Source organism: Microplitis mediator, chromosome 3, assembly GCF_029852145.1.
Source record: "Microplitis mediator isolate UGA2020A chromosome 3, iyMicMedi2.1, whole genome shotgun sequence".
NCBI lineage: Eukaryota > Metazoa > Arthropoda > Insecta > Hymenoptera > Braconidae > Microplitis > Microplitis mediator.
The window spans coordinates 8,519,506-8,534,741 of NC_079971.1; the positions used below are offsets into that span (position 1 = coordinate 8,519,506).

Sequence of the window (15,236 nt, forward strand, 5' to 3'; positions counted from 1 at the left end):
TCAATAACTCCGGATTTATTGGTCGTACAGATAATGGAAGTAGGGTTTTAAAAACTGGAAAACATTCTCTATAAGGCAAAATTAGTGGCATTTGATAGAAAAATTTTTTTTAAAGCGATATTGTTTGGTAAAAAACAGGTCAAAATTCACAAATTTAAGGATATTCGGAAATCTTGCTATAACTTTGGATATAACGGATAAACAAAGGATATCTTCGACTTTTTTTTAACCTCAAAGTGTCCTGAAAAAAATCCTGAAAATTTGAAATCGCTGCGATTTTTCTTTCTTAGTACCCCGAAGCTTTAAATTTATCGATTTTGTCAAAAATCACCATAATTGGTAGTTTCTCGGTTTTTGTTCATTTTTTCGATTTGAGAATGTTTTTTTTACCAATAATCTTCATTTTTTCGACCAAAAAGATCGATTATCGAAAAAAATTGAAAAACAAAAAATTTTGAAAAAAATTTTTTTTTTTTCAAAATTTTTTTTTTCAAAAATTTTTTTTTTTCAAAATTTTTTTTTTTGTTGTATCTGCAATGATTTATCATTGTCAAAAAAAAATCCTAAAATTTTTTTTACCGCTGTAACTGCATCTGCTTCAAATGTCAACTTAAGAAACATACCCTTTGGGTAACTCTAATGCCGGCGGTAAAAAAAATTTTAGGATTTTTTTTTGACAATGATAAATCATTGCAGATACAACAAAAAAAAAAAAATTTTAAAAAAAAAAAATTTTTTTCAAAATTTTTTGTTTTTCAATTTTTTTCGATAATCGATCTTTTTGATCGAAAAAATGAAGATTATCGGTAAAAAAAACATTTTCAAATCGAAAAAATGAACAAAAACCGAGAAACTACCAATTATGGTGATTTTTGACAAAATCGATAAATTTAAAGCTTCGGGGTACTAAGAAAGAAAAATCGCAGCGATTTGAAATTTTCAGGGTTTTTTCAGGACACTTTGAGGTTAAAAAAAAGTCGAAGATATCCTTTGTTTATCCGTTATATCCAAAGTTATAGCAAGATTTCCGAATATCCTTAAATTTGTGAATTTTGACCTGTTTTTTACCAAACAATATCGCTTTAAAAAAAATTTTTCTATCAAATGCCACTAATTTTGCCTTATAGAGAATGTTTTCCAGTTTTTAAAACCCTACTTCCATTATCTGTACGACCAATAAATCCGGAGTTATTGATTATCAAAGCCAAAATGGACTTTTTTGCTTTGATCAATGATCACTCGGCGCCAAATCGTCGTAGAGACTTTTTAAGGCCACCAAATTAAAGGGCATAAAATTTCCGAGAAAAGTCAGACAGTCGGATTATTCAAAAAAATTTATTGTCGCCCATAGAGGTATTGAAAGACCAGCAAAAATTTTGAAAATTTTTTTTTCGTTGGTTTTCTTATGATTACTCCGGAACCGTACATGATAAAAAATTTTGAGGTCCAGATTTGAAAACTAGAAACTTGAGGCTACAATTTGCTTTTTTTAGTTTTTTTATACGACCATTTTTCACCGAGTTACAGCATGTTGAAAATCACCTAAAAATTTCGGATTTTTTTTCTATCCCTTAATTTCTGTGACCAGTGTATATATAATTAGATAACGTTATACATAGTCAGATATAATTAGGGGAGAGGGGGGCAAAGTAGGCCCCTTAAGGAAAATAATTATAATATCACTAATTTTTTGTACGCGTTTACTTCTTTTTAGACCCTTAATACTTATTTTTACTTTATTGTGCTGCGTCCAGTAAAATCGAAAAATCGAAAATTTCAGATTTGATATTTTTCATTCTTTACACGTGTGATATTTGCAATCAACTATAAAACAATTGTATTTTAATAATATAAAAGTCATTTTAATAGTATGCTGCGATATAACTTTAAAACGTACTTTTATTATCTTTAACTTTCTTAAACAATTATATTTAATGAACAGTTTTGGTGGTTTATTTTAGCCCTCATTATATAAGAAATTTCGATAAGCTTATTATCCGTTCGGATTTAATGACGTATAGAAAATTTTGAGGAGCCCACTTTGCCCCCATAGTTTTTGAAGTTTTGAAAATTTTAAAGGGGCCCAATTTGCTCCCTCCTCCCCTACTGTGATTTCAAGATCTTGACTAAGATAGCTACTAGGGCAATATCTCTCGAACAAATCACCTGAATGAGATGGTTCTTGCAGCCATCAATGCGTTTTATAGAGTTCTGAAGATGATTAGATTTTGAAATCGATTGAGTATGTTGTTTTTGAAAAATTAAAAAAAAAAATTTTTTTTGTATTTCTTAATTATTTCAGAGTCCATTCGATTGACTGATCTGAAATTCACAGGAAAATTGATGGCTAACAAGATCTTTTGATTGCCGCAAGAACCATTCAAATCATTTAATTAGTTTAAAAGCTATAGTGCGTTCAGGCACACACACACACGCGCGAGCATCATGGTGAAAAGCGTCAGAATAGCTTCCTAGGACCTCAAAACGTCGACTTCTGATGACAACTCGATTTTCGAAAATCGGGATGAAAACAATAACTTCAAAAAAAGTTATTAAAATCATTAAAAAATTCAAGTATTTTTGTTTAATTAATTTTCTGATTCTATATTTTTATTTTATTTGTAATTTATAGTTACAAAATATTAATTTGTTTTATTTATTATTTTTTAATTGTCATCAAATCTTTCATTATCTGCAAGGGTGTTTACAACACAGAAAAACCAATCACATTAATCCCACACTAGAAAAATGATAATAAAATTTAATAATTAACAAAGAATACACAGTAATACATATACTTTTTTATCAAATATACTTACGTGGAAGACACTGATAATTAGATATCGATGTAAAGTCTTTTTTGCATTGACATTTATCATTAATACAAACAGAATTATCAGGTACACAGAGATTACTGGCATCACAATATCCACCTAATATTGGTGCACATGTAGAATTATTGAGAAAAACATTATTTTCTCTACATACACATATTTTATCTATAGAACATACAGCATGCAATTTTTCTTCACAATCGCGATTGGATTTACATGACTGTCCCAATTGTACTGATGAATAAAAAAAAAAATTTTTATCATTTTTATGTACGCATTTAATTAAATAGTTTATTTTGAAAATTATTTAGCTACTTGGTATGCATTGATTGTTGGATTTGACTCTGTAGTTAGAATTACATTGACACGAATTATGAATACAAACAGAATTATCTGGTGCGCAATGGTCTCCAGGAAAACATAATCCACCTAATAATGGTAGACATCTTGAATTATCTACAACAATATGATTTTTTTTGCAAACACATCTTCTACGATCCGAACATTCTGAATGCCATATATCTCCACACTCATAATCATTGGAGCAGGATCGTCCTAACATCAATAAAATATATAAAAAATATATTAGTACATGATTATAAAATATATATGACTGTATAATTTATCAACAATGAAAACTAACGAGGTACACATTTGTCGTTGTATTCAGCTACGAAATGAGTATTGCATTGACATTTATTATTAATACAAGCAGAATTATCGACTGCGCATGATTCATCATCGTTACAAATTTCTTCCAAAAGTGGCGAACATCTGGTGTTATTTACTACAAGGTAATTTTTTTTGCAAACACATTTATTATCTAAACACTCGGTAAAAGATATTTCGTTACAATTGTCATTATTCTGACAAGCTTTTCCCAATGGTGCTAAAATATTAATACCAGACAATAATTTATATGATTCATTTAACAATAAAGAATATTAAAATTTTTGAATGTAATATGTTCATTACTTGGTACACATTGCTCATTAGTCTTAGATATATATTCATTATTACATTGACATTTATTATCAATACAAATAGAATTTTCGGGGGCACATTCTTTAGAATTTTTACAATATCCGCCTAAATGCGATAAACATTTTGCTGAATTTTTTACACTATGTTGCGATCTACATGTACACATATTTTCAGAGCATTGAGCATGCATTATGTCATTACACATATGGTCGTTTTCACAATATCGCCCTAATTGGCCTGAAATAATTATTATACATTTATTTAAAAAAAAAAAAAAATATTCTAGTTGGTTATTGTAAAATAGTATATTGTGTGGCAAGGGATGAAACAAGACGATTACAAACGAGGATGAAGTTGACTGACAACGCCCGAAGTTTGAAATCGTGTTTTATCTTGGGACACGCACTATATTTTCCACATAACCTGCATTGATATTGGAAGTTTTAATGTTTGGATTTCATCTAAACAGACTAATTTCTGGATCGATAGCGTGACAAAAAATAATGTTTTATTTTGAATTTTTAAATTTAAATAATTTAACGAGGAAAACAATAGCATTTTATTAATTCAACAATTTTTTAACTTTCCGCTATGAAAATTAAAAATTTTCAAAAATATCCTGTTTAGAAAATCTCATCGAATCTAATAGATTCTCATAAAGTCCCATAGAGATTTTATAAGAATGAATGAGTTCTATGAGAAATGCTACAGTTAAGTATAGGGCCTTATACATACAGCTATAAGAATTTAGCGGATTTTTTAAAAGGGTAGGGAAGTCATTAGTTTCGATCCGATTTTCGAAAATCAAGTTTTCATCAGAAGTCAACGTTTTGAGGTCTCCGAGTTCGAAAACAGCAGGAAGTTTTGAGGATGATCTACAGGGTCAACCGTTTTTTAGATTTTTTTTTTATTAGAACTCATTTTATTTTAAAAATTTTCCAAACAAAACTTCAAGTCCAATTGGTTATTAGAATGGCATAAATATTCAAAGGCTTTACAATTACCAAATGTGATTCTGACAGAGATTAAATTAAATTTGAAACTAATTTAGCAGCTCGAAATTAAAGAGTTTTTTTCCAGAGGGAAAAAACTCATCAATTTCTACCCGTTAAGGCAGTTCACTCGCGACCTATAGCGTGTGCTCTTACTTGCTATTGCTTCCTCTTTTACTTGATATTGCTTACTCGCTTTTTCTCGTTTTAAATTGTGAGACAGATTCCTCTGAATATTTTTAGCTTTTTTACTAATTGGTAGTATGATTATTTAAAAAAATTTTTAAATTTGAAAAATTTTTTTCTGTTATCTGTTAGTTTTTGGAAAGATTTTTAAGCAGAATAAATTGAAGTATACGTGAAAATGTGAATTTTTTTTGGTTAGTCCGAGCTACTACAAGTTAGTTGTGTGTACTTTGATTATTAATATCTCGCTTTACAAACTGTAAAAAATTGTGATTTTTTAAAATTACATGCAAGACATCTACCTTGATATCATATTTTAATTACATGAAATTCTCATGAAAAGTCGGTTTGCGAGTGAACTACCTTACATCGCATCTGTTTCGAATTAGCTTGTTTAGACTGACAAAACAGGCATTGAATCTTGCAGTTTCAATGCAGGTGATATGAAAATAGTATATTAGACACCAAAAGAAGAAAGAAGGACGTCCCAATTCGCGTGTTGGTCACTCTCGCCTTCAGTTCGGGTAGGTAATTGTGCACACCGATTGGAATGTCCTACTTTCCTTCCTTGGTGTGTAATGTACTATAGAATTATACATTGAATTTTTATTAAAGAATTGAACTCACTGCGTATACATTGATCATTAAATTTTGATATAAATCCAGGTTTACATACGCATTGTTCATCGATACAAACAGAATTATTGACCAAACATTCATCATTCCTCCAACATTTACCACCTAACAGCGGAAAACATTCAGTTCCATTTACTACTGAATAATTGAGTAAACATTCACATTTTTTATTGGTGTTACAGTTCGCGAAGACTATTCCCATGCAATCTAAACTACTTTCACAATGCGTTTCTAATTTTTCTGAAATTTCGGCAATAGTATTAGATACTTTTAGTGAACTTTATTAAATTTATAAAAACTTTAAGGAAATACATACCTGATTTTGAACACGCATATATATTTTGGTTGTTTTTAAATCCAACCATCTTGCATTCATCTGTTTCGTCACAACATGGATTTGCAAGAATAGGATTACACTAGTGTAACATTAATGTAAATTTTAATTAAAATAAAAATTTTCAACTCGTATAATTATTCATAATTATTGTGATTTCCTCGCAGATTTGAATCACGGTGGAAACACGGTGGGTTTGTTCCATTTTACCACTGTGATTACGCGGTGGTAAAATGGAACAAACCCACCGTGTGACCACGGTGGATCCACGGTTTTTAAACTTCCACGGTGTTTCCACCGTGATTCAAATCTGCGAGGGATTACTTCTTAACAATATGTACAGTAGGGTGCTTCGTTTCCGGCAAAAGTATTTTTTTTGTTGCTCATCAAGCAAAATATTGTTTTTTATGCTGAAACTAAAATTCCTGCCAAGTTTGAGCTTTTGATTCCAATCCTAAGTACATTCTATTTGATTTTAAAGATTTCCCATTTAAAATACACGTAAATTAAATTACTTTTTTTTTAACTTTCTAATACTCAGCTGCGTTTTATGATATCGACGCGGTTTTGGTCGCAAATTGTAGGGCATTTGGCGTTCTTCAAAAGTGCCCATAGTTACTCAGCTGTGATTCCAGCTGTTTTACTTGTGTCGGTTGCGGAAGTTATTTTTCCTATAAAATAGACCTTTATTGGCTTGCAGAACGTAAACCAATGAAAGTACATTAAAAATGCTAATGGAAATTTGTTAGAAAATTTTATTCTCGTCAAAATAAGTTCTATGAGTCAAGTCGCTAAAGTCCATAGTTTCCGAGCTATAGTAATTTTAATAATTTGAAAAATAAAATTTCAATTGTAATTGTTTTTTTTTATATTTTATTTTTCAAATTATTAAAATTACTATAACTCGGAAACCATAGACTTTAGCGACTTGACTCATAGAACTTTTTTTGAAGGGAATAAAATTTCCTAAAAAATTTCCATTAGCATTTTTAATGTACTTTCATTGGTTTACGTTCTGCAAGCCAATAAAGGTCGATTTCATAGGAAAAATAACTTCCGCAACGGACACAAGTAAAACAGCTAGAATGACAGCTAAATAACGATGGGCACTTTTGAAGAACACCGAATGCCCTACAATTTGCGACCAAAACCGCATCGATATTATAAAACGCAGCTGAGTATTAGAAAGTAAAAAAAAAGTAATTTAATTTACGTGTATTTTAAATGGGAAATCTTTGAAATCAAATGGAATGTACTTAGGATTGGAATTAAGAGCTCAAACTTGGCAGGAATTTTTGTTTCAGCATAAAAAACAATATTTTGCTTGATGAGCAACGAAAAAAATACTTTTGCCGGAAACGAAGCACCCTAATGTACAGTCAGTAAAAAAAATAGCTAAGTATACTCGCGTGTTGAAACGTCCCACTTCCCTCCCTAGAAATGTAATATTCTATTTTCGGAACTAATTCATTTTTACAAAATCTCTACCGAGAGATAATTATATAAAAAATTGCACACCTCAAGCGCGAAAGCGCTGGTGTGCTTTATGATCGCTCTAAATTTTTTGACTCATTCACTCACATTTTTTACTTTCCCATTGCGAGTAAACTGGAGTCAGGACGAATAATCAATCGTTTGTTTGTAAAATATTGTTTATTTGCGGGGTAAAAATACTTAATTTTGAATAATTTTTAAATAAAAAAAAAAAAAGAGTAAAAAATAATGATCTAAATTTTTTTGCGTGTTTTTTTATTATTGGCTCAGATTTGATCTAAATTATAGAGTAAGTTTTTTTAAAAAATTCTCTTCAAGTATAAAAATTTATAAGAATATATTGGATTATCTGAAATTTTTTAAGCAAAATTTTGTATACTTACACGACTCCCATAATTAACACATTCAAAAACAAAATCATTTTCGAGTCCGTCAAGAGTACCGGGAATCCATAGAAGAAAAGCCCGAGTGAAAGTAAAACACAGAAATAAAATTTTAATTTTCATCTTTCAATAGTTTATGTGGTTGCTATGAATATATTTAATAAATTAACAAAAAATTTTAAAACGGACATATCTTATTATTAATAAAATTATATAATCGAACAACCTACAATGACTATATACGTGACTGTCCGAGTATTACTACCAAATTTATTAAATATGATTTAAATTTAATTGATTATTTAAATCCTTTAACAATTTGCTATGAAATATTTAGTTTATTTTTATTATGATTAAAGTTTAATAAAACAAATCTTGTCAATAATTCGCAAACGTACTGATTTCAATAATTGTACAATCATGGGATTTGAAAAAAAATCTACACGGTCAAATTTTTTTTATTAGTCGTCTAATATATATTTTTTTTTATCATAGCTCAATTACGATGAAAACTACAAAATCTTATCAAATTTTAAGGGTTTACCAAAGGACTGTTGTTTCGGTGTCACGCTTAAATAACTGCAGACAAAATAACCGACGACAAAACACACAAAAACCGTGATAAAAGGGCGGTTATTTTGTCGTTCGTTTATTTTGTCATTCGGTGATTTTGTCGTCGGTTATTTTGTCGCGGTTATTTTGTCTTTGCTTGAACTGTTACCCAACCGTTGTTTGATTGATACAACAAAAAATCAATATCTAATTTTAAAATATTTAAAAATTTTTATGTCAGTAATTTTATAAAATCATATTATCACTTTTAGCACAAAATTTATATATACTTATTAGGGTGCTTCGTTTGAGATGACTATTTTTTTTCCAAGTCCCATGTCAAAATATCATTGTACACATTGAAAAAAAAAATTCTCACCAACGATGAGCTCTTAATTTTGATTCTAAGTACTCGCTAAATGAATTTGAAATTCTCCCATTTGATTAACACGTAAATTTTAATTTTATTTTTTCAATTATCTATAGCTTTACGGCATTTTACGATATTTGATCGACCATGGGTGGAAATCACAGAGGAATCGTTCCTCTTTGAAAGTGCTCGAAGCTAATTTATGTTTTCTAACCGACCTTACCGGTAAAAAATCTTGAAGCCAATTTTTTCTCAAATTTCATGGTTTCTTTAATTTTACTCACAAACCATTAACTTTACGACAAAATTGTACAGGACTTTTTTTGTAGGGAATTGGATTTCCTACAAAAAAAATCATGTAAGCCATTACCGTAGAGATAGTAGTTTTCGAGATAAATCCAATTAAACATCTCAAAATTTGAAAAATCGCTGTTTTATCTAAGATTTTAGTACTTTTTGGTAAAATCATCACTGAAAACACAAATAATGTATAAGAACAAAATTAAAAATACATGTTACACATTCATATGTAAATATAAAAAGTATGAAACAATTATCTTTGTACTGAGAGAGAAAGTAATTAAAAAAGCTTCCGATGGTCAAACAGAGGCGATTGGATTAAGTAAAGAAAAGACGGAGGAAATGTAGTAGGAGTCAGTTTTATTTTACATCACATATTTTTTATGATATATTAACCAGTATATGTGATATATTTCTTCGGCCATAATTTCATCAAAAAGTACTAAAATCTTGGATAAAACAGCGATTTTTCAAACTTTGAGATGTTTAATTGGATTTATCTCGAAAACTACTATCTCTACGGTAATGGCTTCCATGATTTCTTTTGTAGGAAATCAAATTCCCTACAAAAAAAGTCCTGTACAATTTTGTCGTAAAGTTAATGGTTTGTGAGTAAAATAAAAGAAATCATGAAATTTGAGAAAAAATTGGCTTTAAGATTTTTTACCGGTGAGGTCGGTTAGAAAACATAAATTAGCTACAAGCACTTTCAAAGAGGAACGATTCCTCTGTGATTTCCACCTATGGTCGATCAAATATGTTGAAATGCCGTAAAGCTATAGATAATTGAAAAAATAAAATTAAAATTTGCGTGTTAATCAAATGGGAAAATTTCGAATTCATTTAGCGAGTACTTAAAACTAAAATTAAGAGCTCGTCTTTGGTGAGAATTTTTTTTTCAATGTGTACAATGATATTTTGACATGGGACTTTGAAAAAAAAAATAGTCATCTTAAACGAAGCACCCTAATACTTATATATATATATATATTGAAGTGATTCGTTAGGAACGATTATTTTTTTTTTTTCGGTCCCACTCGAAAATATTGGTGTAGACATTGCAAAAAAAATTCCCTGCAAGTTTCAGCCCTTAATTTTAATTTTAAGTACTTTACATTTCATTTTGGAGTTTCCCCATAAAGTACATAGGAAAGTTAGGATTTTTTTTTCAATTGTCTATAACTCAGCCGCATTTCAAGTTATCGGGTCGCCGTTCGCGGCATTTTGTAGGTAATTTAATACTCTTCAAAAGTATCAGTTGTAATTTTACTTAGACTTTAATTGTTTTTTCTGCATTGGTTCTGAAAAACATTTTTTTAATGATAATTTGGGTTTTTAGTTGGTATTGACTAAATAACGAAATTTACAGTAAAAATTCAGACAACAATTTTTTAAGAAATTTGACTCTTTACAAAAAAAGGTCCTCTTAGTTAAGTGGCTCAAGTTCTTCGTTCACGTGATATAGGAATTTTATTTATTTTGTAAATAAAATAGTTGTCAAAAATTTTTCCGAAGCTTATCAAATTCAATCCTTCGTATTTTCATTAATGGATTAAATTACTAATAAGAAAGTTATTTATACATTTAAAATTAAAATTAAAAGGCATTTGGTCGGATTTTTTTAAAAATATTTTATTTTCAAAATTTATAAAATCCTTAAATCGCGTCAACGAAGAATTTGAGCCACTTAACTAAGAGATTTGCAACTGGGAGTGAAAAAAAAGTAGTCGTTCCAAACGAATCACCCTAATACCCGAACATATATATTAGACTGATTCAAAAAAATCGACTAATTTTTTTTTTCTTCATTATATAGAAAATATTGTTGGAAATGACGAAAAAAAAATGCTGTGAAAGTTTGAGCTTTTAATATTAATGTTAACAACTGCCGCATCGCAATTTTCTATTTCCCGTTTAAATAACATGGGAAAATTTATTTTTTAAGCTTTGGAATTTTGTAGCTCTCGGTGGGACCAATACTTTTAAATGTTCAAATCATATTCTTATGAAAATTTGACGCTCTATAAAAAAGGTCTCTTATAATTTTTCGATATTTTTATTTCTTCCAAAGTAATTCGAAGGTAAAGTTAGATTGACGATAAATTTTCACATTTTTTAAATTTTTTGACGCAACCATCAACTTTATCCGAAAATTTTAGATGACATTTTTTGTAGAGCATTTTATTTCCTACAACTTATCTTAGAGAAAATTTTCGATAATTCACTTAGATCGTATGTTATTTGCAATTAACTAAAAATTTTCTTAAATAATCTAAATTTTGTTGCTTAAAATTAATTATATTAAATTTTCAGTTAATTGCAAATAACATACGACTTATGAGAAATATCGAAAATTGTCTCTGAGATAAGTTGTAGAAAATAAAATGCTCTACAAAAAATGTCCTTTAAAATTTTCGGATAAAGTTGATGGTTGCGTCAAAAAATTTAAAAAATGTAAAAATTTATCGTCAATCTAATTTTAACTTCGAATTACTTTTGAAGAAATAAAAATATCGAAAAATTATAAGAAACCTTTTTTGTAGAGCATCAAATTTCCCATAAGAATATGTCTTGAACATTTAAAAGTATTGGTCCCACCAAGAGCTACAAAATTCCAATGCTTAAAAAAAAAATTTTCCCATGTTATTTAAACGGGAAATAGAAAATCGCGATGCGGCAGTTGTTAATATTAATATTAAAAGCTCAAACTTTCACAGTATTTTTTTTTTCGTCATTTCCAACAATATTTTCGATATAATGAAGAAAAAAAAAATTAGTCGATTTTTTTGAATCAGTCTAATATATATATAATATAAACATCCGAAACTATAAAAAGGCAAAAAATAAAGTCAAGATCTCTTCACGGATACCAAATTAAATTTGTTCAATTCTTATTATCACAAAGACATGGTATGAACTAAATTTTTCTTATTCTCTTAATTCGAATTGGGTCATTCCATGTCAGATCGACCAATAGTTGGAATCGACCCCTTTCGATTTGGACGAATTTTGGTCAGAAGTTTTCTCTCATCATATAACGAAGTTCTGCCAAGGGAAAAAAAATAAAAAAATTTTTTTCAAAAGTTATGCAATTTTGAAAATTCTTAATGATACCAATTTGAATAACTAATTCTATCAGATAGATATGGCTGGAACAAAGTTTTCTTTATTCTCTTAATAATATAAATAAATCAGAAGTTGCAGTGTATAGTCTTTTTTGGCCTTGTACACTTTTGCCTTTTATCTCGCAAACTGCTTACTTCTCCCTTCTGCCTTCATTGTGCGGCTGAGGCGAAGCTCTAGTGATCGATAAAATTCCCATTTTACCTATCACTAGATCTTCATCCCGCTCCTAACCATCAGAGACCTCCCTTCGAGCTCGACGCGTGGCTAAGCGGTTACCCAACTAAGTAGCAATCATGCTCGATGCTGCTTTAACTTTGGTGATCACCCAAGCCACACGCGTGCTGAACGGCTACCTCTGCCGCTGTCTCTTAATAATATAAATAATTAATATTTATTAAATAGTTTTTTGATTAGAATTAAAAAAAAGAAATAAAATAAAGTATATAGCTTTCTTACATTGATTATTTTATATAATCGAACGTTTTAACTTCGAACTATAAATTTATTTCTATATCCAAATTTATATAAACGTTATAAAAGTCGAAAATTTCAACACTAATGATTTGTTGAGAAACTTAAACTTGGAGATATAATGACTATTTTTATATAAAATTACAAGATTTATAATTAACCCCTTCTTATCACCTACTCAGTAACGACTTGAACAAAAAAACATCTTAAATACTGAAATAAAATACTTACTAATTACCATTTACTAATTAAATTGATCGTTAAAACTGACCACGATAACGATAAAGAAATGAAATTCGATGACTAATGAACTTTTTATGATTAATAATTATTTTTTATATATTTTAAATAAAATTTATAAACGATTGATGCACTGGAAAGATCAAAATTTTTATTGGCTATTAATTACAATTAAAAGAAATACTTGGTGATAATTAACAAATACCAATATTATTTATTTCCGTTTTTTAATTTTAATTTATTATAAAACCCAATGTTGTTTATAGTTAAAAGATTGGCTGCGTAACAATTAATCTAACGTAAAAAAATTTTAAAACCGGTTGACCCTGCGGGCCAGCCCCGATACTTTCCGTTGTTTTCGAGCTCCTTGAGCTCGAAAACATTATTGTCAATACATGTTCGAGCTTGACAATACCTTCAAGTACTTTTGTATATTCAAGGTCAAAAAAAGTTAGGTTTTGTATTAATCTCCGAGAATTCGAGAAATTGAAAATAATCAATGAGGATCGTTTTTTTAACGTTTTTCTCACGATTATGCTTAATAAATTCGATAATTTTGCACAGAAATCAATAGAAATGATCACGATAGAAAGTTACATGAGCTTTGAATCAGACCAAAGCATTCATGTATGAAACATAAAAAAAAAATCTGGGCAACGGTAGGCCAGCCCTAAAACTTCCCGCTGTTTTCGAGCTTAAGGAGCTCGAAAATACTCTTGAATGCAATCGTTTCTGACGAGCTTTTCGAGCTCAAAGTTACGTTTTATGTTGAAGTATGAAAATAAGAATCGATAATAATTAATGAACAAGCGTTTTTTAAATGTTTATTTCCGATTATGTTCGATAACATAAATGTATTCAGGCAGAAATCAATGTAAGTGATCAAAATAAGGATTTAAGTAACGTTCGACTCGGATCAGAGCGTTAAAATATGAAATATCCGCGAAAAATGTTGAAAACGCTGTTTTTTCAATTTTTTTGTTGATAATATTATTTAAATTAAAGAACTATTTCCATTTCATTATGTAACGGTCGAGAGAAATCATAAAGACGAAGAGTCGGTATGATTTTAAACACATTTTAGTACATTATATTATTATTTATCTGGGAAAAATGTCATAAAATATTATTTTTTAAACTTTTCGTCGTCGATATTGTTTGAACTAATCAACTGATTTTGATGTTCAATAAGGCAATCGGCACGTTTCATTGTCTATCGCTGATACAATTTTTGGAATGATCAGTTCAGTCGTTTCAAAGATATTTGTGAAAAACCGTTTTTGACTATTTCTTTCACCAACGATATCTCTCGAACGAATTAACTGATTGAGATGATTAAGGCAGCAATCGACGCTTTTTATTGAGTTATAGAGGTGATCAGATTTGAAATCGTTCAATCAAGTCGTTTCTGAAAAATTTCAAATAAAATTGAAGTAAATCGTTATTTTTAAAATTGTTAATCACCAAATATCTTTTGAAATAATGAACCGATTTTGACGTTCAAGGTGACATTCGACGCAGTTTCTTAATCACTGACGTTTAAAGAGAAGCTTTCATCAATTGGCTTAACAGTTTGAATTTTATTAGAAAAAAAACACATTTTCGTAATTCTTTCGGCAACGGTTTCTCTTGAACAAAAAAACCGATTTTGATGGTTGAGGTGGCATTCGACGCGGCTTATTAAATTTTAGATTTTGGAATCAATCCGTCGAGTAGATTACAAGTTATCGGAAAAAAACATGTTTGAAAAAATTTATTTTCGAAATATCTCCGAACGTACCGTCCTGATTATGATCAATTTTTCAAAAATTGTTAGAATTAATGAGCCGCTTCAAACGCCACCTCAAGAAGCCAAATCGGTTCATCCGTTCAAAAGTTACAGGATAGTTACATACATACGTACGCGCATACTCTCTAAACATGAATAAGTGAAATTAGTGAATATTCACTAATTCTGAGTGCCAACCGAACCACTTTTTGAAATTAGTGGTTCGGTTTGCACTTGGAATTAGTGAATGTTCACTTATTTTTACTAATTCATGTTTAGAGAGTACATACACTGGGAGATCATCTTGAAATTAGTGAGAATAGCTTCCTAAGACCTCAAAACGTCTAGATCTGTTCAAAACTCGGTTTTCGAAAATCGGACCGAAACCAATAATTTCCCTTTTTTTTTTGAAAATTTTCAATTTTCTTAGCGGGAAGTTAAAAACCAGAGACAAAAACCCAGTGAAAAAATTCCCACTAAATGAAAAAAACCCAAATAAATGAAAGAAAAAAAAATTTAACATTAAATTATTTATGGAAATTTAATCGAGGGTATTTCATTGACAA

The 15,236-nt window shown here is 29.4% G+C and overlaps 1 protein-coding gene across 2 annotated transcripts; it reads right to left on the reverse strand.

Moving 5' to 3' along the window:
- Window positions 1-2,312: 2,312 nt before the first annotated feature.
- On the reverse strand, window positions 2,313-6,763 carry LOC130664773 (prion-like-(Q/N-rich) domain-bearing protein 25). Of its 2 annotated transcripts, XM_057464864.1 has the most exons (7): window positions 5,949-6,763; window positions 5,624-5,872; window positions 3,810-4,055; window positions 3,478-3,723; window positions 3,150-3,389; window positions 2,820-3,068; window positions 2,313-2,740 (listed from the first exon to the last, which is right to left on the reverse strand). In XM_057464864.1, the coding sequence occupies exons 1-7, from the start codon at window positions 5,995-5,997 to the stop codon at window positions 2,730-2,732; spliced, it is 1,290 nt and encodes a 429-aa protein (XP_057320847.1). In that variant the 5' UTR covers window positions 5,998-6,763; the 3' UTR covers window positions 2,313-2,729. The 2 variants fall into 2 exon arrangements, with proteins under 2 accessions (XP_057320847.1, XP_057320846.1); XM_057464863.1 differs by having other exon boundaries at window positions 2,313-3,068.
- Between the last annotated feature and the right edge of the window lie 8,473 nt (window positions 6,764-15,236).